The sequence below is a fragment of the Branchiostoma lanceolatum genome, chromosome 4 (assembly GCF_035083965.1).
Source record: "Branchiostoma lanceolatum isolate klBraLanc5 chromosome 4, klBraLanc5.hap2, whole genome shotgun sequence".
Taxonomy (NCBI): domain Eukaryota; kingdom Metazoa; phylum Chordata; class Leptocardii; order Amphioxiformes; family Branchiostomatidae; genus Branchiostoma; species Branchiostoma lanceolatum.
In genome coordinates this window covers 24117541-24143517 of record NC_089725.1, presented here as the reverse complement: position 1 = coordinate 24143517, position 25977 = coordinate 24117541, and the positions used below count along the sequence as shown (strand labels likewise).

The 25977-nt window shown below is 40.5% G+C and overlaps 4 protein-coding genes across 11 annotated transcripts; 3 read left to right on the top strand and 1 right to left on the bottom strand.

The window, feature by feature from the left end:
* The first annotated feature begins 7 nt into the window (after positions 1–7).
* LOC136433530 (uncharacterized) lies at positions 8–3608 on the top strand. Of its 3 annotated transcripts, none has more exons than XM_066425836.1 (5): positions 8–121; positions 663–1528; positions 1792–2008; positions 2268–2400; positions 2719–3608. In XM_066425836.1, the coding sequence occupies exons 2-5, from the start codon at positions 697–699 to the stop codon at positions 2860–2862; spliced, it is 1326 nt and encodes a 441-aa protein (XP_066281933.1). In that variant the 5' UTR covers positions 8–121; positions 663–696; the 3' UTR covers positions 2863–3608. The 3 variants fall into 3 exon arrangements, with proteins under 3 accessions (XP_066281933.1, XP_066281932.1, XP_066281931.1); XM_066425835.1 differs by having other exon boundaries at positions 91–176; XM_066425834.1 differs by having other exon boundaries at positions 100–266.
* Positions 3609–3928: 320 nt separating this feature from the next.
* On the top strand, positions 3929–8762 carry LOC136433532 (WD repeat-containing protein 74-like). The gene is made up of 11 exons (XM_066425842.1): positions 3929–4059; positions 4518–4624; positions 5149–5270; positions 5496–5556; positions 5920–6063; positions 6400–6498; positions 6784–6884; positions 7077–7132; positions 7432–7574; positions 7769–7825; positions 8184–8762. The coding sequence occupies exons 1-11, from the start codon at positions 4005–4007 to the stop codon at positions 8349–8351; spliced, it is 1113 nt and encodes a 370-aa protein (XP_066281939.1). The 5' UTR covers positions 3929–4004; the 3' UTR covers positions 8352–8762.
* LOC136433533 (potassium channel subfamily K member 2-like) lies at positions 8374–13229 on the bottom strand. Its single transcript, XM_066425843.1, has 6 exons — positions 13087–13229; positions 11186–11384; positions 10600–10717; positions 10094–10242; positions 9528–9723; positions 8374–9277 (listed from the first exon to the last, which is right to left on the bottom strand). The coding sequence occupies exons 2-6, from the start codon at positions 11372–11374 to the stop codon at positions 8991–8993; spliced, it is 939 nt and encodes a 312-aa protein (XP_066281940.1). The 5' UTR covers positions 11375–11384; positions 13087–13229; the 3' UTR covers positions 8374–8990.
* Positions 13230–13535: 306 nt separating this feature from the next.
* LOC136433525 (spermatogenesis-associated protein 7-like) lies at positions 13536–25812 on the top strand. Of its 6 annotated transcripts, none has more exons than XM_066425825.1 (13): positions 13536–13714; positions 16413–16478; positions 18001–18090; positions 18389–18436; positions 18772–18905; positions 19617–19763; positions 20440–20786; positions 21130–21294; positions 21760–21843; positions 22226–22273; positions 23549–23626; positions 23817–23874; positions 24067–25812. In XM_066425825.1, the coding sequence occupies exons 1-13, from the start codon at positions 13690–13692 to the stop codon at positions 24544–24546; spliced, it is 1770 nt and encodes a 589-aa protein (XP_066281922.1). In that variant the 5' UTR covers positions 13536–13689; the 3' UTR covers positions 24547–25812. The 6 variants fall into 6 exon arrangements, with proteins under 6 accessions (XP_066281922.1, XP_066281920.1, XP_066281923.1 ...); XM_066425823.1 differs by having other exon boundaries at positions 21760–21855; XM_066425826.1 differs by lacking the exon at positions 16413–16478 and having other exon boundaries at positions 13537–13714; positions 21760–21855.
* The last annotated feature ends 165 nt before the right edge of the window (positions 25813–25977 follow it).

The following is a 25977-nucleotide window of genomic DNA, read 5'->3' as shown; positions in this document are numbered from 1 at the left end:
CAGCTCGTGACTGAGTTCAGGTTTTGTGTTTCACTTTTCTGGTCCGTGACCTCCTGACCCCGGGATGCTGCATCATGGGAACGTTGACCTGGTGCACCTTGACCTCCAGTGGCGGGAAGAAGTTGGTCTGCTTTTCTGCTGTTCATTAATTTATCGATTGTGGGCCCATTTGTAAGGTATTTTGCTATTGCACGTTACTATGTAGTTGACCGTGAATCTGATGATGTAGCAAGAGCACAGATGGGATAGCACCATTTCTCCAGAAGGTAACGTGTTATCATTAAAAATAGCATCAGCATCATGAACGTTACTGATTTCTCAACTGTCTTTAATAAGCTGTACTAAAAATTTATGAAAGGAATTTGACATTGATTTCTTCCCCACTGTGTGCACATACCCCACACCCCATCATCATTGGGGATTTTCATCAAGTGCATTTTTGCTGGAGAAAAGTGACATAACTTGCAGCCCCGCCCCCTATTAAACAGAAAGCGTCAGACATGTGTTTATCCATTTGTAACGTTAACTGTGAGCCTATAAAAAGGTAACTGCCAATGCTGGTCAACTGCTACCCTGACAGGTGATACTGTTACCTTTCTCCAACTAGGTAAATAGCCACAATGTCTGTTTGAAATGAAAGATTGTTATGATTTCTTTTTCAGGTAAATAGCTGCCGGTGGCTGACTACTATTCGCCATGTTCTCCTGGACATCCAAGACTGTAGCGCAGTGTCTCCAAACACCTGCTAGGTGTGCATTGATTCTTCCTGTTTGCAACATCCTTGAAAAGTCTCAGAGAGCTCTATTCCACACAAAGCAATCTATTAATGATAAAACAGTTCCAGGCGATCAACATGGGACTATCACAGATATGCAGCGAGAAAAGATTATCCTAGATGCTGTGTTTGGTCCAGTAGTGCCCAAGAAAAAGAAGCAAAAGAAAAACCAGCTAAAAAAAGACAACAATGATACAGAAGAAGGTAAAGGCCTTTCACAACAGTCAGCCTCCACTCTTGAAGGTGATATAACAGAAATACCACCTGCTAAACTGGGCCTGCCTCCTGACTTACGGTATATGCTTGCTATGAAGCAAAAGACCAACAAGTCACAAAGAGTGAAGAGAAAAAGCAAAAAAGCTGGGGGAAATGATAGCATGACAACAAATTCTGCAGAAGTGAGCAGCAGTGATGGACAGGACGATAGCTGTCCAGAACAACGAGAGTCATCAAAAATGGCTCCTAATCGTACACTGTCTGTACAAGGTAGTGCAGCTGTGTCCTTTCCGCAGTTCCCAATGACAAGTGTTGTAGCCCAACAGGAGCCTCCTGTACAGGACACTCCCATGACAGTCAAGCCAGACAGACGGATCGACATGGAGACTGGGAACAGTGTCCCAGATCTGGGCATGCCCAGTGTAGGGTCCATATTAAGGAAGACCATGCCTCCTGAGAGTGTGCTTGTCCTGGAGAGATGGAAAGCACGAATGATTAGTGAGCTGGGGGAAGAAGGCTTCAAGAAACTGCAGGAAGGTTAGATATATTTTCCTAATGGGTGACACTTTCAGTGTAGGAAACTGTTTATGTATGTGCATATTTGTTTACATCACAGATCTGATGATTGTTTCAGGGTGACATTTATATGTACATTTAAACATAACAATAAAGAAAAATTTCTTGACACAACAGATAAATGTTTTGGGGAATTCACTTAAAACTGTTGCCATACTCCTTTTGAAATCTTCTCAATCAGTCATTTTTGTTTTTAACAATGGTATTTGTTTACTCCCATGTAGACACTTTTAGGGAGGGCCAGACCATACACACAGCTATTGATGAACTTCTAACAGGAACTCCTGAGAGAGACCTAACCATCCCTGAGGAGAACCAGGGCCACTGGGCCAGCATCCAGCATGTCTTAGCTGACATCTCGGATGTCTGTGTTGTAGAGAGTGTTGTTAAACACCCAGAGCTGCAGTATGGAGGCATTCTGGACTGTGTTGCCAAATATAGGTGAGAACATGTTGATCTGAATTTGTTTTGTAACAGCCAATGGGTTATTATGATCATCCTAAACTTGCCAACAATTCAATTGTCCTTATCACCTCCATCTTTGTTCTGGCACATGAACAATTCAGAATGCAAGAGTAGCTGCAAAAACTATTTTGAAAGATCATTGTACATTCAATAGTACATGTATAAAAGGTCTTGAAATCTAGTTTGCATTTAAAGATACGTAATTCATTTTTAAACTGTTGTCTTTTCTGTATAGGGGCCAGTGGTGCCTAGTTGACTGGAAAACCTCCAAGCGTCTGAAGCCCACCCTGAAGCAGTGTTATGACATCCCTCTGCAGGTGGCAGCCTACACGGGTGCTCTGAACTATGATGACAATTATGGCTTTCAGGTACGTGGCAGCTGGAAAAGTAATGTGCTTGTCTAGAGAGATAAACTAGAGGTGATGAAGAACATCAACTGAAAAATTAAGAGAAGCTGTGGAAAGATTATCAAAGAATTTATCAAGTTTAAGTTGACAAGGAAAGAGCACCAAGTTGAAAAGAGCACTCAGTTGAACATCTATGTATTTCTAAGGCATCCTTTGTCTATTTTATAATGAAAACCAAGATATACTGTTTGCAAACCATGTACAATTTAGAAGTACAGAGTTATGCTAGGGTCACATTTCCATGCATGTTAAAGGTTAACTTTTGTCTCCCTCCCTCAGGTGGAGAAGGCCCTGCTGGTGATCGCCTATGGCAGTGGGGACAAAGGTCACGCCCACCTGCTGCCTCCTGCACTCACAGAGCATTACTGGACACAGTGGCTCAAACGCTTGCACCAGTTTAACCTCAGATTCAGACACACATAACCACAGACTGGGCTTCTATGTAGTAATATCACAGCTGCCTCACATGGCTATTTCTGTGTAGTTACATGTATACTGTGTAGTTATACTGGTTTGTATGTAGTGTGAGGTATGAAGTGACAATTTTTGTAACAATACCAAACCTTGTTCGTGTGGAGTTTAGAAGTATACAATGAAGACTGTAATAGTGCAGCATTTGTATCTTTTTGCTTCAATCATGTAGATTCTAACACGTTAGAAGCTCCTTCTGGTCTTGTATGTGTATCTGATCAACTTATACAAATTATTGTAATAACGTTAGGTAATTCATTGACACCACTTATACATGTATGTCATCAATGTCTGTCTACTGTCACTAAAACAGCATTGTTTCAAACACGTGTTCTGCATAGCACAAGTAATCTGGTTCAACTTCAAGTTGCAATCTTGGCAATCTTTTTTACTTCTGGTTGAAACATTAGTTGACTTGAACAGTATAGTATAATATACGATTATGATGAATGATATGAAATTGAGTTTGAGTTTTATTTAGATCCATAATTAACGTTAGCCTCATATTTGAGGCATTTTTCCTTTGGTATATACATTGTGTAAATAAAGTTTTTTTCTTTCGAAAAGTATTTTCTTTGTTCACTAGTTTCTATCATACACAGCGAACTTCCCCTATACAATTGTATTTTAAGCTGTGGAAAGGGCAGACTAAGTGCAGTCAGCCGTTTGTGACTCCCAATTAAATTTCCTTCCACTTGTCCCAAGCTTTAGATTTTAATGATTGGAAGTCAGTCGCTTCAAGTAACTGGTTCAGAACCTAAACAATGTCGACCTTTGTTGGAAGAACTTTAAAGAAACCAGGAAGATTGAATACTGTATTCATGTTTCAAACCCTGATACAAAAACCACATCATGCAATTTATAGTAATTCTGCAAGAGGGCGCAGTTTACAGGTTATTAAAGTATTTCAGTGACTTCTCCTCTACAAATAACGTGTTTAACGTTTGATAAAGATATGGTATATCGTAAAAAACAAAGAGTTATTTTCTCCGTTAGTTATGAATCCACAAGTCAACCCGCGTGTGTGAAAATGAGGTGAAAGGCTCACGGTCACACCCCGAAACCTTCCCATCGTCCACCGGGTTAGGAGGAAAATGGCTGCCTCCATGCAACATGTGTTCGTCGGTGCCGCGACGGGTGTATTTAAAGGTTTGTATGTCAATCTGAGGCAACAAAGCATAGTGTCACGCACTTGTAGCACTACTGAGATTGTGTAGGTATTGGGAATTTATCTATATGAAGGTCGCATGCGGTATAAACGTCAGTTTTTGCCAAGTAGGGAGGGGGGCAAGGGGAACTTGCCTGCACCGGTCTCTGCAGGTGATATGATTGCATATATAGTGAGCACACCGTATCTCAGTGACTGAATTACTGCTGTCTAACCCTTTAAACATGCTATGAATTAATGACTTGCCTTTTGTTTTTTCACTGTCAACAGCACTGGAAAATTACTGCATACGTGTTTCCTTCAACTGGATATCTAAAACTATATAAATTTATGTCCTTGGTTCATTTGGGAACATCATATTTTGATGATAAGGCAAGGAGATGTAGCTAAGTTGTGCTTCTTTCAGTTAATTGACTTTTCTTTTGTGTATGCATCTTAGGTGTAAACCTTGCCCAGAAAAAAGCTACAAATTTCCAGAATGTTGCAAGTCTGTCCAGGGAGGAAGAGATCTGTGCCATGTGCTGGGGGAATCAACAGGAAAGCCAGGTAGGATGAAACATTGGCAACTAACTGTTACAGGGCTTCTCTGGCATGCAGTCTTTTAACTTTTAGCCTGTAGTAGTAAGGAAACTGCAAGCAAGAGAAGCCCCGCAACAGTTGCCACAGCTGGACGAGAAACAGGGATTGTATAGGAAGAGAATCGGACAGCACTAATAGTACTAGCAATGGTAGCACTAAACTATTCATGCAAGGCCTAAGTCAGTGGAGGAATGATGCACAGCATCTTTTGGAACTTATGCTTGTACTGGATAAGCCAATTATGAAATGTTTGGAAACCTTAGATGAAGGAGTGCATTGTGCTCCAGGTTATGTTTACCTATTACACTTGGGTAGAGGAGGGTTGATGGTAGTGCTCACTGCTCACATTGGATGGGATGCAATTCCATGTAGAGTAACTCGGCTGAAGTTTTGTAGAAAATATTGCTACGTACTACATGACGTATTTATGTACATGTATGTCTTATGATGTAAATGAACATTTTTGATTTTCTTCTTTGCCTCACACGCAGGTTTGTATAGGCTTGAAGAACGGACTTGTCAAAACCTTTGATGCAGAGCAGGGGGAATTCACGGACTGTGCCAACTGTGCGGGAGGGGACGGCAGGTTCACAGGACTGGCAAAATACCAGGGGTAAGTCTGACAATATTGTAGGTCTTTGAAAGCCATATCATTGTTTTTTCAATCTATTATATAGATGTCCATATGTCCAATAAAAAATGGTCTTGAATTCTCAGAAAGGTTTGAAAGTTTGCAATTCTCACCACTACTGGTGTTGGGACTTCTGCAAAGATTTGTGTTGTAATAAAGCATAAACACCAAGAAGTTTAACTTACAGTTGACGCTTTTTGCTTCCAGATCTCTTGTTACATGTGTGGAGTCAGGGTTACTCAGAGTGTGGAAAGATGAAGGAGAAAAGGTACCGTTAAGTTGTTTGTCCCATCTACATCTTCGCATACAAAATGCGTGGTTTGTTGATACGAAGCACAATCATATTGATTTGTTTGTTCTAGATGTAGATCTATTATCAGATCAAATGGAATGGAATGGAACGTAAGATCTATTTGCAGGGAAAGATCAAACCTATCGTTAGATCAATATTATATCAGTGTGATAGCCATTAATTTTCTCCGTCTGTTTTCAGAGTAATCTTGAATAGTTGTACACATTCTCCTATGTACATTTGGAAGTTGTCCTTCCATTTTCTATCCAACAACCAATGAGGACAGCAGATAAAAAGCCTTGAGGCAGGTGTACAAACTGTGTTGTGGTTTGTCCCCAGGTTGATATGGATGTAGGGAAGGACGTGTGTCGGATGAGACAGAACCACGCCCTGCCTCACCAGGTGGCCACGGGAGGGAAGGAGAACGAGCTGAAGCTATGGGACATCCAGGAGCCAGAAAAACCCATCTTTAAGGCCAAAAATGTATGTATGTCTTAAAGAAACACTCATTTTGACACAATTACTGCATGGAATGAGGGGATATGAGCAACTGTGAGACTGAATGCTGATTTCTTTATGGACTTTGATTAATGTGATACAATAGCACTACTTTGATCACCCTTTATTGTCTTGATTTACGGTATATAGAACAGCAAACTGTATTTGGTTTTTAAAAGGGGCAATTGGAAAATCACAAGTACCAATTTGAAGTAGCAGTGATACAGTGGGTGATAAAAATTTTCTTAAAAGGAGGATTTCAAATTTGTCATATTTGTCAAGATTGTCATATAAACATTGACTTTCATTTTTCTCCTACAGGTGCGAAATGACTTCCTGGACTTGAGAGTTCCTGTGTGGGTCACTGACCTCCAGTTTTTGTCAGAACAGAAACTTGTCACATGTACAGGTCATAGGCAGGTGAGTGTGGAAATGTTTCATTCTATTTATGACCGACCCGCTGTATGCACCGCTGTCTAAAATCCATATACAGTACCTGGATTTTGGAATCAATGTTCTTACAATTGTATATTTGGAAACGCCCAATTTTCTCAACTTCTAGGACATTTTGCATTGAACTGTGTGTTTTCTTGGATGGGTATGACAAGAAAAGAATTCAATACTGTATTCAGCATCATCTTCACTCCCAGCTCTCCATGTTGTATTTTCTATGTACAAGTGATAGCTCTTATTTCCTGACTCCAGGTACGAGTGTATGACCCTGCCACTCCCAAGCGCAGGCCTGTACTGAATGTGGAGCTGGGGGAGTACGCCCTCACAGCCTTGTCTGTCACACCAGACTGCCAGTAAGTCCAGAATGGTTACAGTGGAAAGTTTCCTTCATATTCTTGAACTTGAGAACATCTTATCAATATGCTACTTTGAAAAGATTAATTTGTTGCTAATACTAAACCGGTGTTTAATATGGATCATAATTCTTAGTGTGTGGTACATCATGAGATATTGTGATGACTTCAACTGTTGTTTTTGCCCTGCAGGTCAGTTATTGTGGGAGACAGCCAAGGCAGTATGGTTATGGTGGACCTGAGAATGGGTATGTGTACTCATTACATTCACACCATAAGAATTTATAATGTGTCTCTAGAAAGGAACTGAAGCATGTCTTCTAATTATAGAGGTTCCTTTATAGAGATTCCGTCATAATACATTTTCAAGGGTGTGTTTGAGAAGGTTTTACAAGTATTGTTAAAATGTAATTCAATCAATGACATTAATGTATGTTCATCAAGATAAACCAAGGGTAAGCATTGAATGCTCAAGATATTTGAATATACAAGATTAGTAGCATGATAGAATTTCAATTGATGCTTATCCTGCACGTTATCATCACAGGTAAAGTGCAGAAAGCATTCAAGGGGTTTGCAGGAGCCATCCGCAGCCTCCAGTGCCACCCCACCCTCCCCATGGTAGCCTCCTGTGGGCTGGACCGCTTCCTTAGGATCCACGACATCAACACCAAGGAGATGCTACATAAGGTGAGAGAAGTAACACAAACTCAATGTCATAGGAGGAATGCTTTAGGATCTCAGAAGCCAAATAAAGGCAAATCTTTTTTGTCTGTCTTTTGTTGCCATTTCTATGAATTACATGTATGAAGCTTTTGCTGTGATTGTCCAAAACTGCACCTGCAAGTTTGTAAAACTAAAAGAAAGTATTGTTTCTTCCCCAGGTTTACCTGAAGTCCAAGTTAAACTGCCTTCTCTTCAGCAGTGCAGACTTCACACAGGTAGGGCAAACTGAAACTGTTCTAAACTGGGGATGATTTCATTTTTGTAAAGCATAACTAGGCATCCATTTTCTGCACTGTACAGTGCCCTCTAGCAGGGTGAAAATGTATTACATATTTGCCATTGCTGTTTAAGCTTGCTCTAATACATATTGTTCTAGACCTATATTGTATTGCATAATGTACTGAAGATAATGCTATCCCAGACCAATATCCTCATTTACAGTGAACATAAAAATGAAGTGGCCTTTAGATCAGGTGTTTTTAAAAGAATCAAATCAACTTCAGATGTGAATTGGGTACCGTGCTTGTGCAATATGACTTATTCAATGTATGATTATTTTCATGTTAAACACAGGAAGAGACAGAGACTACAAAGAAACAGAAGAGAAAGTTGGAATCAAGTAACATTACAGATGAGGATGAAGACGAACTGTGGGGGAACATGTCAGTGGTTCAGGATGGCAAGAAAACAGACAAGACCAAGAGAAAAGCTAAAACCAAGAAGCTTAAGAAACCCAAATGATAAGTGAAAAGACAATGGAAGATTTGGGACAAATATTTTATTCTTTTTCTTTTAATACAGCCAAAATATGACCATGTCTTTGTGGTCTTAATCTAAGACCAATGTCCACAATTTTATATAACTAAAAGTATTGCTATAGACACAAATAAAATGTTACTATAAAAACAGCCTGTAGAGTACATTAGCAAACAGTTGTACCTGCCTGCTCCTTAAGGCTAATGTGTTCAGGTGAATTAAGTGCTGTGACAGGCCATGTGATGTCCATCATTACTGCACGATTACCAGTTGACAGTATCATATGTCAATTTACTTCATTATCAAAAGATCAATTATGATTCTCACATCAAACAAACAACCTTTCTGAGTGATTAGAAAACAATATCCTAACAATAAAATGACTCTTTAACAGCACATACAGTATGTTTATTTTATAGTCTTAACTTTTAATATTTTTAATATTCTGCTATTCAAGGAAACAATCTTAAACAATATTGCCTGTCTCTCCAGACAGCACATTTTATGTGCTACATCCTGAGTTAAGATGTTTTAAAAATCTGCTCTTCTAACATTTTCCAGCAGGATCATGTTACACTCTCATGTACACTCTCTTATCCCAACATCTGTGCCCATGTAGGCATTTCATGATTCAATTGGGGTCATATTTCTTAGTTCAACGTTCGACTGTTTTGCTGACTTGGTTGATCCCCAGTTTTCCTCATCCTCAGCAGCCTTGTTTTCCTCTCCCTCCTCACCCACATCACCTTCCTTCTTCTTCTTCCTCTCCTCCCGGGCAGTCTGAGCCTTCACACCAATGTCGGTCAGGAAGGTGGAGACTTGGTTTAGGATCACAGCCATCCATGATAGACCAATCATGAACCAGCATAAGATGGCCAGGCGATACACCACACGTTGAGCTGAATTTTGACCTGTAATATGCACAATCAATACATGATCGCAAAGTTGTAAAAAGCAGGTACTGTCAACATTAGCTGATTAGTAGCATTATATCTTTAAGAAAGGAATCTTTTTTATGGATGTAGATGACTTGTCTCATTGGTTTGTTGGTTGGCGAATTTTTGTTAATGTGAAGTTTCTTTGAAATAACAAACAGTGTCCATATCATCACTAGAGTTACAAAGATTCACAAAGGAGAATGTATAATACAAAATCCCTCACCTGGTACGTAGTCACCAAACCCAATGGTGGTGAGGGTGACGAATGAGTAGTAGATGCTGATGTGGTACGACCAGCCCTCCAGTGCCAGGAAAATGGCAGAAGGGATGAGAACCAAGAACACCAGAAACAGGAGGAAGAGGATCAGCATCACCAGCACTTCAGCTGTTCTGTCACTTACTTTCTTGGACCAGCGTTTCTAGGCAAAACAAGAGAGACAGCACTTGATAAAATATCACATGAGTGGATGTAGACAGTTATGAGAAAGGGTTCCTTTTGCTGTGCTTGGGACTTCTTTGTAATAGAAAATGAGACATGGCTTCTACAATCAATGCAATTCTAGGAGCATTGCTGGACCTCTAAGAGACCATTGACAAAATTCGAAAAATACTTTCATGAGCAAATATTTTTCCTGGTTTGTTTGGTCCTCTGGTTTTGTTGCATTTCGGGAGGCTGTTGTTCCACTGACAAAGGCTTTAGCTGAAAATTTGATTTAGTTGATATTTAGAAAATTTACAAGTAACTCACTTTGACAATTATCACTGTTACAGCCAACATTAATAGCCTACCTTATACTGTTCTTTCTTCTTTGTGATGAAGTTCCCTATGTTCTCTCCAATACCGTTCAACATCAGTCCACACAGAGGGATGCCAATTAAGGCATACGGGACCAGAAAGGCCTGTCCTCCATAAGTAGAGGGGGAGATGTGGCCATAACCTGTAGGATAAGATGATATCAGCATTAGAGATTTGTGTTACTAGGTTAGCCACTATAGTATAGGGAAGCAAAGATGAGATGTGCACTCAATGATTGCCTGGTCAGAACTGCTCTAGATAGACAGGGGTCTATCTCCTGATACATAATCAGATGTGGAGTGGCCCTGTCATAGGACCACCTGTGGACAGTCTTAGCCATCTTCCTGTTGTCTCAGCTAAAACATTGCAGCATCCTAATGTGCTCTCAACATTTGTACCAAAATACATGTCTATTCCTGATAGACTTCAGTTATTGCTATAACCCAGCTACATGTACCTGCTAATGCACAAGATTAAAAGAAATGAATATATGTATTACCTATAGTTGAGATTACTGTAGAAGAGAAGAAGACTGAGTTCCCAAAGTCCCAGTTACTGGTGTCAGAAGCAGTGGAATTGTCCAGAGTCAGACCTGCATTGGTTGCTGTCACTATTGCCTAAGAATGAAAAAAAAAGCATTTTAGCATTCCTGAACAGAAATAAGACAATTTGCATCAAAGTTACCAGATAAGCACACATGTAGCTTATGAAGTAATGACTATCCTATAACTGTTGTTGAGTTTCATCAGCCTTTGCCCTTATAAACCCTCTCATTTCTTTCCCCAGCATTTGTAGACTCTACTTGGCAAGGTCGTAAACTGTACTCCCAGTCCAGCTAACTCCTCTGGCATGTTATCTTTTCACCTGGCCAATTTCTAGCCTGGGTTAGAGGCTACAGCATTTGGTCCATTACTGGAAGATACATAGGGCTGACAGACACATAACTTCCATTTGCAGCCTCACAAAAACCACATGTGAAAGCTTACTAGACTGTAGCTCACCTAATCTTCAGGGACATCTATTGGTGGTAAAGACCGTATCCAAAGGGCAAAAGCAGATCTGCTTGGAGATGATAGCTCACTCACCCTGATGAAGTTGGTGACCTCCTCTTCAGTCAGACAGGAGTAGTTCTGCAGCAGGCGGCTGCGGGTGTCCTCGAAGCTCACCCTCTCGGCAGACTCATGCTGCCACTCCAACGCACTGAACACACCTCCACCAATCAGCAACCAGCACAGGTTGAGGAAGCACAGGAGGGCTACAACTTTTGCCTTCATTTCTAACAACCTAATAAAATCCAAAGAGAAATTGTTGAGATGGACTGACTTAAAGTCTTACAGATCTCCAGTTGTACTTTAAGTCGTTGAACAGTAACCAGCCCTAATTTTTTGTTGTTGTTGTTGTCCTTGTTTAACGTCTATTATATCGCTAGACGTGGTCTCTTGGTGCTGTGTTACGCTTGGTTCAGATACGAGGCTAATGTCTCTCTAGGTGTTTAACTCTTGGTGGCTATTGTAATTTTATTATTGTCAGCCACTGAGTATGAGCCACTTAGGATCACTACTTTCTGCATAACCCCTTATATCTCTCTCATTCCCAATGTGCACCCATGTATCACACTGAACAAATATACAGACTCATATTTAGGATGGGTGTGTGCCAGGACTAGCCTGAGAGTCATCCTGTTAAGTTCCAGGCTCTGCCTTTTGAAAAGGTATAGCCTGGAACTAAACTTGATGACACTCAGGCTATGCCAGGACATTATTGCCAGTAAAAGTTACTTAGGGATAACTACATTCAGAGATCAGAGAATACTCAAAACAATGTTGGAAGATTAAGCAGATTGCAGATGTTTTAACTTGAAATACATTGTATTTGATAAAGTTGCAGTTTTTATGCCTTCCTATATTTATGTGCTAAGCAATTTAGAAACATTTCGCTTACATGTTATTGAAACTACCTTGTATGTTTTATCATAAGCCACTGACTCTGTAGCTATTCAAGTTCTCCTTTGCTGCCATCTAGGTGTTGACTTGTCCTGTAACCTGGCACTGACAAATATCTGCACCATGAATGTGAACTACAGCTGGATAAAAGTGAAGTGTTGTGCATGGCTGGTCCCATTGTTACCACCCGTATAGCAGGTATGACAGCATGTTTGCCCAGGAGTGGCAGCCGATTAGAGAGCTAACAGAGACACACCAAAAACCACAATGCAGCAAAAGGTCAAAAAGATGAAGTCCTTCGGCAGTCAATCATTAGAGATTGTGTACTTATGAAATACCCTTTAATATTTCTCACCCACGCAGACTTTCTGACGCATTGCCCTCAACAAATAACATATGATATCCATGAAACTATTAAACTGAACAGACTTCATGGCTAGGACAATGGTAGCATGATCTGGACTTTGAATGATAAAAAAGGATATAACATTTCCAAGTCACCACACAGAAGTAGGACTTTCTTGGTTGTTTGTAGCCGTGGTGACTATTACAGGGGTTAATTTTACTTGCTGTCTTGTAACAGTCACCACGACCATATTGTTTGATACGGCACTATGGTCTATGAAATATTCAAGACCAATTTCACAATGGTCTATGAAATATTCAAGCGGACAGTTTAGTACAGGCACGAACGGCATGGAAAAACAGTTTACGCGGTTGTTAAAGGCTGCCATTCAGTTAACAAAGCTGTAACAATCTTTTTTAGTATTCTAGGAAGAACCTCCTTGGTACTGCGCAAGGCAACTATTCAATCGTGACCATATGTATTGGACAGGCTATTAAAGGGAGCTGAAGTTAACGTTAGCAACTGTTATGTATAACTTGTAAGAGGTGTATTGGGGGAAACAAAACGCCGTGTCTATATAACCTCCTTGGTCTAACATAGCAGCATGTTGTAGGGCCGTCATGTGTCATCAATATGCTTCACTATATGTCAAAACACCCCCTTAATCATACAGGTGTCACAAGACACAGTAACTCACCTGTCAGTGGTTTCGGGTTCAAACTAAAAAAAATTCCCGTGTCGGAATAGCAGCGCACCAAAAGTTAGAGCCCTCCGCCCGTTAGTGACTTCTCCCAACTTAGCCTTGCGGTCAGCTACCCCAGCTCAGGTGTCCTCACATCGCCAGGGGGCGTGGGCGTGGCCTGACCAGGTAAGTGATCCCAGGCTTGGGTAGCAACACCAATCACAGGACAGTACCACAGTCACCTGATCTAAATAACATTTTTGGAATGAACCATCTTCTCACCCATGGTTTTACTTTGATAGTGTTTCTTATTATCTGAGTGAACTTCAGCATCATGTATTTTGATAATCTATCGTAAAAGATTTCAGACACGTTGAAGTTGTCCAATTGTTCAAAGAATACGATCTTTTTCTTCCGTTTATGTTTGACCTGAATTATGTCACCCCCAAGCACCAATGAAATCACCCACCATTGAGAAGATTCTGGTCAAAATGGCGGCTTGTCAGATTCATAAAAGCAGACTCAGATTCAGTGGTCTAATTTTGCGGTAGAATGTAAAGTGTTTATTCATAAAGGTATACATTTTATGCTCCCAAGTACTGAGTACACGGTAGAAGCATGGCGGGGAGGCCCAAAAGTCGAGGTAAGTTGCTCAACCCATGTGATTATTTGTGTAGTCTAGAGCTACGAAATTATACAGTCAAAAGAATTTTGATATAGAAACTTGACGTGTCAAAATCATCTAGCAGAGACCTATCTTGAGATAACCTCTAGCGGAAAAATAGACGTTAATCAGGGACGTCTACAGCAACAGCAACAGCAACAACATACTTAAAGTCTATGCAATACGTCTCCCAGTTTTCAGACAGGCAAATCAGCTGTAACGACTGCTTTGAACAAGATGTCTCATATTGAGACACTTCCAACAAACCTTACCAGTTTGATATAGCACTCTTGGCATATCAACTGCTGTATTAATCTGGTCAATTTTGACCACAGTGCTTTTCAATATTTTTGTCGACAATTTCCATGTTTGTCATCGCTCTATCCAAGGAGGTTAAATCCCTTTTCAACTATTCTCCAAGCAGAGGCTTCGATCGAGAGGGGTAGTTTTGTCCGGGATTTTAACGGGTTAAAATCCCGGACAAAACTACCCCTCTCGATCGAAGCCTCTGCTTGGAGAATACTTTTCAACCTCCTTGCTTTATTTTAGGTCATGTTGATTTGATCACCAGTATGAGTACTTCAGTATATGGATGACATCTGCGCGCACATTCATTTTCGTCCATTTAAGAAAAATGAAAGATTTTGACCATAACGTTACTGTAAAATTGTACAAAGCAGCAGCAAAATGATCAGATATGTGCAGTGAATTGCAAAAAGATATTCAAAAACGATATTGATGTCATAAAATGCCAAAATCAATTCCAAAGTCAAAGAAGAAGCGGTCCCCCGAAAGTGCGAAATGGAACGAAATGGAACGAAATGGAACGAAATGGAACGAAATGGAACGAAATGGAACGACCTAAAACATATGTAACATTATGAAATGAAATACCAGTAGACAGCGAAATGTAAGGAACGTTGTAACATTCACAGTAGACCGGAACAGGAAGGAAATACATAATATAACGTGTTTTATTTCTTGAATCTATTTGATAATATTACGTACAACGTTTTTGCCGCGTTTGTGTGGCTAGATTCTTCCCTGAAAATGGGAGCGCCGCGTGCAAAGAGCTCGGCCGCTCTTCCTTGATTTTACCAACTATCTTCAAATGAACTGCTGCAAATAGCAGGGAAAACCAGCAAACGGAACTGAGTATTGAAGTAAGGACTAGATTATACAGAAGTTGATGATAACATTGTATCTCGTAATTCACAAAGAGGGCATGAGGCAAGCGTAATTTCAATATTTATACAGCGTGTTTGCGTGTTGTGTGAACTGTGAAATACATGTCCTGCTCGTTCACACCCTCCCTTTGTTTTGTCGTGAACAAGGAAGCAGAAATGTCTCCAAAGGTAGTTCTCAGTCCACGTCCGTGGTTGAATGGAGTGTGAAATTTTACATTGGTGACGTAGCGCAGAGCTACATTTGCATATATCATTAGCGGAGGGGTCCATTCTCCGACAGCCGACCAGCCGAACAATTGGTTGTATAAAAATCGGTGTTGCGGGTATATGCATATGCTACGTACTGCTACTAAAACTGTCTGTAAACAAAACTTGGAAGTCAGCATTTGATTCAACCTGTCGGTAGCACGCCCACGTGCACAGTTCCGATGCGCTGGCATTCGCATTGGCGGTTCATTTGCTTGCGGGGCTCCATTTGCAACATGCAAACACGCTGTATAAATGACAAAATTACGCTTGCCTCATGCCCTCTTGTTGAATTATGAGATGCAATGTTACCACCAACTTCTGGATAATCTAGTCCTTACTTCGATACTCAGTTCCGTTTGCTGGTTTTCCCTGTTATTTTCAGCAGTTCATTTGCAGATCGTTGGTAAACACAAAGGAACAGCGGTGGATCTTTTTGCACGTGGCGCTCCCATTTTCAGGGAAGAATCTAGCCACACAAACGCGACAAAAACGTTGTATTTACTATTATCAAATAGATTCAAGAAATAAAACGCGTTATATTATGTATTTGCTTCCCGTTCCGGTCCACTGTGAATGTTACAACGTTACTTATATTTCGCTATCTACTGGTATTTCATTTCATAATGTTACATATGTTTTAGGTCGTTCCATTTCGTTCCATTTCGTTCCATTTCGTTCCATTTCGCACTTTCGGGGGACCCAGAAGAAGATGTGAAGAAACGAAAATGAAGAATCTAACTAGATTCTTCGTTTTCGATCACTTTACCACTCTCTGTGTGTTTTGTTTAATCTTCTGGATTACATACTAGTATATTTCATAATGAACTGAATGAAGGCAACATTTTTTTTTTGCCAAACTTTTTTTTCTTCACAAACTTTTTTTTTCTTCCCACGCTTGCATCAGTTTTGGCATTCCCAGAGGATGTCATCCATGTGATCAAATCAACATGGCCTTATTTGTAACTGGATATTCAAATACCAGGAGAAAGATTGTGTGCTTGGTTGCTGTGGATGTGGGCATACACATACATTGTACTAGTAAACATGTCCAAATCAATTTTGGTTTACAATATCAGAATGATGCACAGGATCTAGGAAGATTTTTGCAATGCATACCCTCAGTCATTGTGATTGTTGACAACATTGTCCAGTATCTCTATTGGCTTGTTGTAGTGTGGTGACATGTTGTTATATGCTAACTGTGCCAATTTCACCATGTCTGCTGGTTGCTGTCCTCCCAGGGAGCCCGGCCCCCCCAGGTGTCATGGCATCGCCTTTCAAGGGTCACCTTGTCCTGAAAAGCAGTCGTAAGCATGAAGACTGGCTTGTAACGTAGATCCCATGCCCTAACTCCTCCTGCGCTGACTTGTGTGGCTTGTACAACACAGCTGATTGTCACCCTGCTTCAGACCAATCATTGCTTCTGTTGTAGAACATTAACGGTAGCTGACTTCCAGCAAGGAGAACCTCCTTAGTAGCTTCTAGCTATCAGATTGTGTGACTCTGCTTGTTTGGCTATGCCTTTACAACTTCATACATCCATACGATAACATAGACTGTGTTTTCAATCAAATGCAGTTGTTGCCATTATGTTCATACCACAGATGAACGCCAAGGTTTCGGCTTGCTGATTCAAATCAAAGTCTAGAGACCTGTTTGATGTTTATCATATATTAGTGTCTTGTACATATGCTCTTCACTAGAAATTTGATTTGCTGCCATGTTATTAATCAGTCCTACATGTAGTACACTCATCCTCCCTTGCATTTTGCCACTGCATGGTGTGACACTAGTTAGAAACTGGAAAGGTTTGGTGTTGCATTGTAATTTGTACCAAGCTTGTTTTGAGTATTCTGAGTGTTTTGAGTGTATTAGTACTATTACCTGGTACTAGCATTTTTACTGTAAGTTACAGTAAAAATGCTAGTACCAGGTAATAGCAAACTTGTTACAGTGTAACAAGTTTGCTAGGATGTAGGTATTTAGATAAACCCACTGCATGGCAAAAAAGTTAAACTGAGTTGGTACGTAGTGTAGGAGTTACATTATATTGTTTCATCCACAGAATGGTAGGAAAGCATGGCAAGCATTATTACTTGGTATATTGCTCACTTCAACTCTGTGTGTCATAGTCTATGGATTCAACACATGCAACAGAAAAAAAGATTTGATTTGTGTAGCTAGAATAAAAGAAAACAATGCATAACATTTGAACAGAATAAATTTTGATCATCATTACTGCTCCATAGAGTGCTGTTATACACCTACAGGCATTTATCCAACACCCTTAACAGATTCCATCAATGTTTTCACATGCAGTATATGTATAGAATTATGTACATACAATGTACTATTATTATCATTAGGATCTATTATGATCAGACTACACTTCACGAGTAGTACTCTGCACTTTGACATCTGCCGGTGACATCATATTCATGAATTATATGGTATCACTATATTTGTGTTTCATCTGTCATGTCCGTAGCATCTCACTATTGTGGTCTCCACAGTTTTTCATCCTACAACTAGTACAAGTACAATGTCTAGGCTGTTGGCAAATTGAAGTACCTAGTTGAAGTGACATAAAATTATTTCTGCAGTGGTTAAAAGAGCAATCATTTGCAAATTGCCCTTCATGAATAATTCAGTATACCATTACGGTAACTGCCAACAGAGGCATATTGCTGTAGTAGTTACCCATATCACAAAGACATCAACAGCTTGGATGATAAAGTAAGGAGACTTATATAAACAAGGCCCTACTGGTGTCTCAAATACTTCAGGGGAAGTGTGGTTTTGACTTGTGTGTTTTGTTTATGTTTATAGCCTTTGCTCCTTCAACCAACAAGATCACAGAGCAGTACATGATCCAGGACCACCTGAGTGTTCACTACAAGAAACTGTCTTCTGCCAGACGTAAGTGAGAAAATCACCCATATACCGGTACAACTAACACTGTTACTGCCTGTTAGTCAGTGGTACCGATAATAAAAGAAAAACAGTTGCAGTCAGAGTCACTCACCAGCAGTTCTGTCCTGGAGAACTTGAAAGTGTATTTTTTGTACCCGTCTATCATTGATAGTTGATAGCCATTACAATATTTTCATGTACATTGACTAGCTGTTAATTTCATTAATTATTAATGATAGCATTTGCACTTTCCCTTGACACTGAAATGTTTGAAAATTTGACAAAGCATGTTTTTTTATTCCAGCTGCCATTGACAATAGGCCGCCTGCCTCTATGGTTAAAAGTGTCAAATGTAAGTCTGATGCCTTTGGTTACAATGATGAAAACAAGAGGATGTCACATTGTCAGATGTCATTTTTATGTTCTGTTGTATCATTCAATGGACATACTTCTGTATTTTTGAATATTCTGTAGCTGTTCAATTTTACATTTGTATATTGATACTGTACATGCGTACAAGCTAAAACAAGGTCAGTGGACCCATGCTTAGTTTGTAAGCTACCAAAAAACAGTCTTGGAAACCCGGCTAAGTTTTAAGGATTTGCTTTGTGCTTGTCCATGTCCTGCTCCATATTTGTTAAGATGACAGTCACTTGTCAGTAATGAGTCAATCCACGCTGTACTCAGATCGGGACCAGCAGCGACGCCTCATGCTGGAGAAGGAGATGAAGAAGTTCCAGAAGGAGCTGAAGTCTGCCCGCAGTGCCTCCAGGATGAGCTCACGACCTAACACACCCATGAAGGCCCAGCACCCAGAACAGGTAACTTTTAAACCTGACTAACACACCCATGAAGGCCCAGCACTGAGAACAGGTAAGGGTTACACCTGACTAACACACCCATGAAGGCCCAGCACCCAGAACAGGTAAAGTTTACACCTGACTAACACACCCATGAAGGCATACACCCATTGTCATAACACGTAAAGTATGCACTCGTTCATTAGGCGAACAGGTTTGATGTCAACATACTTCTGTCATGCCACTGTAACCAGGGTGATTTATCCAGGTAATTTGCAGGTTACCGAGATCACTTATTTACAGGTTAGACCAGTTTGTTTGTCATTTTCTTTGGTCTTTATCACACCAAGATTAGCCTCCCTATGCCATGGACAAATCACAAAGCCCAGCTCTAATTGGCCATGGCATTATGAGGGTTAAAGGTAAATCTTCAAAAAGAAGTTCTGGTATATGACTTTCATGTGTACATGGAACTTTTGTATTGCCCCAAGTTTTGTCCTTGATGTAGTAACAGTCTTTACTAATACCTTAAATTACTTAAAGGGCTAGTTCTGTATTTGTTTCCACTGACATACTGATTATAACTAATATTGCTCTTTGGTGAATATATAGAACATAACAAGTTAGTGTATTACAATGAGTATTTTTCTTATAGTGTAATCTTGTCCCAAGCATGCATTTGGTTTAAGGTTCCTTATGGTTTAAGGTGAAGGATATTCCTTTTTTTACTAGGATCTGTCTGCTACTGATCTTGACCTTCTGGAAAATATCCTGGAGGACAAGCATCGTTCTCCCAGCCACTACCGCAACCCCAACATCGTCCCATCTAACATTCCCCTCCAGCCTCGGCCCAGGAGACCGCGGTCTGCTCAGCCACAGGTAGGGGGTTGTGGAGGGAAAGTCAGTCACAGGAGTACATGGAATAGTCTTGCCAGCTTTCTGAAGTTCACAAAATGTACTGAAGCTTGTACATGAATGTTGCTTTATTGTCATGAAGGGATGCTGTAAATGCCTTTAAGTTTGCTGTGGTTTTATTTTGCAGTAGGGAGAAAATGGAGCATTCAGGGTGGTTTTTAGTTCGCAGTTGAAACCAGGTGGTAGGTGGGCAGAAGACAGAACAAGCATTTTTGTGGTGGTTTTAAATTCATGATGAAAAGGTTATTGCAAAAACAGCAAACATTAAACAACTGCTAACTTAAATGCATTGACAGTAGTTAAAGTTTGATATGATTACTCTTCTGTCATCATATTCTTGTCACTTTAGGAATCATGAAACTAAAGCCATGCATGCTCAGAAACGTTTTTCTCCACAGTGCTTACCTTCACTATATAGCTAATACTGCAAATTCTTTAAGTTTTGTGTGGACTTTATTTTGCGGTAGAAGGGGAGTGGGGGATTTCGCGATGTTTTAAGTGCACAGTTGAAACAATTCTGTAGTGTAGTAGTAATACGTCAAAAATGCATATTTGTGGTGGAGAGTTCACCACAAATACCATGAAAATAAGACCACTAACATTTCAACATTTACAATACCAATTTCTTTCACTTGCCCAGTACCCTGACGACCTGGAGACGTCTACATACATTGCCCAGGAGGTGGCATCCCCTCCCCCGCCCCGCCCTAGGTCAGCCTACAGCGTGAGGAGTGCACGGAGTAGAACAAGCAGCGTCCCCATGGCAACTCATAGAACAAACATGGACCCATCAAAAGTCGTCCAGCTACCCCGCAACACGCCAGATGGCGACATTCTGAACACTCGAGCGCACAAGTTCCAAAGCCCGGACAGGCCGTTCACGCCAAGGACCCTGAACCGTACGGGGGTCCAGTCTCGACTGGCCCAGTCTAAGTGCTACAACCCACCTCGCAGGAAAAAGGCTCCAAAACCTGCTGATAATGATGGGTGAGTAGAGGTCTCTAACATATATTTCCAGATGACAGTCTATTTTGAAACTTAAACTTCTCATGGCAGAACTAACCCTTCAAATTCCTGATAAATCTTTAAAATGTACTAACATGTTTTGTTATTTTGTATTTTGTTACCTTTTATTGATATGTATATTGTTGTCCCAAGCATGTATTTGGTTTAAGGTTCCTTTGGGTTTAAGGTGAAGGATATTACTTTTTTTACTAGGATCTGTCTGCAACTAATCTTGATCTTCTGGAAAATATCCTGGAGGACAAGCATCCTGGAGGACAAGAAGTCTTTGAATGTATCAACTTGTGTTGCTATTTTCCAACATTAGGAGACAAAGTGTGGCAAGTGAGATGAACATGAGTGAGATGAGCTACACAGACGTCCCACCACAACCTGCCCCACGGGCCCGCAGACAGGAGGAGGAGAGCCGTGTGCCTCCACTGGACATTGAGAAGGATGTTGACCATGCTAGATGGGTGGAACAACAGGCTAAGTACGTTACAGCTAAAAGAGAGTTAAAGTTTAAGTCCTCCCCCCCCCCCAAACGGTGTATTGGGCAGTGCCCATCTCCATTTCAGTAGCCCTTGGGCCGCACTACAACAGGGGGCTAGTCCATTGGTAGTGGTGTGTGTTTAACTACCATACCATTTTTTAAAGTCTTTGGTATGACTCGGCTGGGGATCAAACTCACAACCTACTGTATGCAAGGTGAACACTTTACCCACTAGGCCATTGCACCGGCTAAAAGAGAGCTATAAAAGAGAGCTACCATAGTTTGTAATGAAGATAAAGTGAACAGTGGAGCTTTGACAAAAGGATAACAACTTAAACATATTACTTCAGCATGGGAACTTACTGCTGATTGGTGAATATTTGGCCTGTAATGATAAAATTCCTGTTTGGAAAAATGAAAGTTGAATGTGGTCGATTGGTATACTGACTGAATCCTTTACCCCAGGAGAATGGAGAAGCTCACAGTGAAGGAGGATTCCTGGAGTGCTGCACCTCAGCCAGCTGAGAGGAGGATGTCTGACACTAACAGGTCCATGTACAGGTGGGTGGTGGGTTCATGCTCATGTATGTGGAGATACTCACAGACCTCTCCAGGGATTTACGTGGTACCTTGATGAAACCATACGATCAGCTTGCATGGAGCAGCTCTGTGATAACTCAAGGGACACAAATGATTTTTTGTTGGTGATAATGGCATTTTGCATACATGTGTAAAAGAAAATGCAGTCTGTTGTGCAAGTTGTAGTTCAAGCCTAAGTTGTAGAGTACACTTTAAGGCACCATGAAAGTGTATCTGGTGTCTGGGGGTAATGTAGGTGCTTGTAGAGTTCATAATTTGTGCACTATTCCACTGTGAACTTCCAGTCCTTGTCATTGATGTTTCACTATTTTTCTTTTGTTCATCTTCACAGCACAAAGAATAGGACCAAGTCCCAGACTATGAAACAGATAGAGGCAGAGTAAGTCTGTTTTTTGCACATACCATTTCAGTTTTGGCAAAGTAACCTATAGTACAGTAGAAGCCACTTAATTGCACCTCGGATAAACGCACATTCCATTTAACTGCACCGAATCCCAAAATCCCCAACCGGGTCCCATTCACTGCATTGTTAGTGACTCCGCGTATCTGCACCGCGCATGGTCACCAATGCCGGATAACTGCACCAAAATCTTTCAAAAATCCTCGACAAGTTAACTGAAAAGGTGCGCTAAAATCGGCAAACGCGGTACAAATCAGCCGATAAGTGCCTATGTACAGGCACAATACCGCCAATATGTCTAAAATTGTTTTCACTTACAAAGGAAGGTGGTCTCCATTGATAATCACGTTGATAGCGATCATATGGGAGGTCCTGGGCGGGTCACAGGGCGTGTCGTCATCATAAAGAGACGCACGCCTGCCAAAGGCGGTATTGCGTTTTGGCAGATAGCATGCTGTACTCAATAAAGATTAGTCTCTACCTGTACACTGTCGTATCACTGTGAATGTATTTAAGTTCGCGGGGATTTGATTTCGCGTTAAGGATGACATGGGGTGTTGTCGGCGGTTTTAGGTTCGCGGCAGCGCTATATTCACATACTGCTGCTGGCGCTTAGTGATTTCACTCACTGTGTCCTGAGACGTCTTTCCTGAGAATTTGAAATTTACTGTTTTAATACATAAACGTGGCCCTAACAAGAGGTGGAATCTACGGTGTTACCGCACTGTACCTGTATAACGAAAGCTTTCTAACATCTAAATGCGTGCAAACAAGTTCATACAGCACATCGAGGTTTATAAACTATTCACCTCCTGTATGATACAGTGTACTACCGGGCATTTCGCATAATTGCACCAGCCGGATAATTGCACCAAATACGCTGGCAAATGGGGTGTGCAGTTAAGCGGATTCTACTGTATAATATTCTGTCTGCCACCGGTAGCTGAGTTAGTTCTAAGGCTACCCTTCTGCCACAGAGTAGTCCCTTTTGAGAGTGGAATAATACAGGCATGGCTGCTTGAATTGAGAAATCTAAGTTTTGTACTACTTACCAGCTTGTTGTACGTAGGACAAAAAAGAACTGCAGACTGCCATGTCAGGATTTACATTGTATTTGTCTTTGCCTGCATCATTCAAGAATGTTCTTGGCATGTAGACATGGAGCTTGGGCTGAAACAGTTGACTTTGTAGGATCAGGAGCTTTTGTACATCTGTTATAAAATCATTGCCTTTTTCCCATTATGTTTTTCCTAGGGAGGAGGAGCTGAAGTACCTGGAGTTTGTGACAGATGTGACAAATGACATCCTGGCTAGGGGCATCTTTACCAACAAGTGAGGAAACCATGTTTAATACATTGACTTGAATTTCATTAGACTTGTCAAGCTTGCTTTATTCATGACATTTGTTCTAAAGTGTAGCTGAACAAATAAGGATGAGTATGTTTTGATTTTGCTATGAAACAAAAAACAAGGGTAGCAGGAAATTGAAAGACATTTACTGATGTCCATTATTCCAATACAGGGTCCTGGTGCAAGTGTTTGACAACCATGTCCAGAAGAGACAAGGGGAGTTGAATGAGGTAATTAAGTGACTGGAATGATTGTATAAGGAGTGGTGGTGTATGTGCAAAAGTGATGAAAACTCATGTATTGCTGAAGAGCATATTCCAAAATTCTAGAATATACTAGCTGGCACAGTTAAATTTGTTTGCTTGACAAAATTTTGCCGTCTTATGTCTATAAATTGTGATACACAACTTTCCCTTTCCTAGACTCGTATGCGGCAAATGATTGACATCCTTCGAGAAGACTTGGGCATTACGGATGATTCCAAGGCCCCAGACACCCGCTACACTTTCCGCCCCAGGCCTTATGAGGACACACTAGACGACAAACCAGCATCTACCATGGGGAGTGACACATTTGGTCCTGAGGACGTCAGTAGGGAGTATGAAAACATTTTGAATAAACAGTCCACAGGGGATGGCCTGGATGATACAGACACTATCCCCAAAGCTGTAGAACACATTTCAGAAGCAAGGACAGAAAATGGACATACTGAAGGTGACAGGTATGCCCCTGCTGGGTCTCCTCTTAGTCTATCAGATGATGAAGACAGGAAAGGGTCAGATGATGAGGATGATGATGATGAGAAAGAAGAAGATGGGAAGGAGGAGAGGAGAGACAGTACCAGCTCACCTACTTTGAGCTCATCATCCACATCTCAGAGTCTGAGTGTGTCTATGTCTTGATGAAGGTTCTGAACCATCTCTAAATTTTGTAATGGTACATGTACATTGGCAATGTGAACTGTGTCTAGACTCTAGAGCATTCCTAGATTCTTCAGTCTGTGAGGTTTTTACATTGTCAATACTTTTCTACAAACAGCATGCATTTTATTTCATTTTACAACTTTGAAATGTATGTGCTTCCAAATACATGTAAGAATTTTCACTTTTAAGGGCATTACATTAAGCAAGTGCTGCTGTATTTCTTTAGAACCTATTGTATTAAGATAGCCCCTCCCCGTTATACAATTGAACATCTGTCATTTGTTTTCCTTAGTATATCAACACAAACAAGGGAAATGATATTAGTTGCTGAACTAAGATAAGTCAACCTTTGTAACTCTGTATGATAAGGGTTCTGTAACAGTTGTAGCATCAAAAACAATACATAACAAAGTACACCAAAGAGTATGCCAAAGGTTAAAAGTTTGTATTATTATACTTTTTGTTAGATGTTGTTACCTGGCCTTTGATGATGTGCTTTGGCAATATGTGGAAAGTACTTGAATCAGGACCTTTATTTCTGCAATGTGTAAAGATCTGATGTTAATGCTAGCTATGTGAAATATTTCTGAGACAGTAGAAAGAGAAGTCATAAAAAGGCAAAAAAGCAATAAGATACTAAAAGCCTTCAGATAAAGCTGTTGTTATGGGCAAAACCTCAAGAGGGAGCTGCTGCTTGAGGACTCGATCTACAAATATGAGATTTGTGCATATGAACATTTTTGTCTGCAATCCGTCCAAAATTTAATCTAAATGTAGAAATCCTTTTTAAGAATCCATGTAAATTATGATGATTGTTCAAAAGTAACAACCAGCATGTGCCTACTGCTAGGGGCACCACCTAATCATTACCATTCATCTACAAGGAGATCTTTATTTGTCATTCCAAAAATGTTGTCTTTCAATAGGAATCTGCATGATTATAAAGGCCTTAACAAGTGGTACTTCAAATTTCTGTATGTCTGCATTGTGTATATACTTGGAGGGATTTCCGATCATGCATTATTAGATCCCCTAGTGGGTAAAGGTTATTTTTACAGATTTCAAAGAAATTGATGCTTATATGATTTGTGTTTAATTCTATGTTGTATGTACATGTATACGAGGATCATCACCAATGTCAAGCGTTGATAGTTTCAGCAGATTTATTTTTCTCTATTTGAATGTGTGCATGAATCTACTGCCTCAAGTGTTCTATGAATATAATTCATTCAAGCTTCTTTCAAACGTGTGTCCATATGTCTTAGCATGACTGTACTGTTGTGAGTAACGTTACCATTACTAGAAGCTAGCCTTACCTCACTCTCCTACCGGTCAACAGCCAGCCTTTGATACTGGCTAGAGTCTTACGTTGACAAGGTGTACATTTTTTATTCAAAACAGTCACCAGCT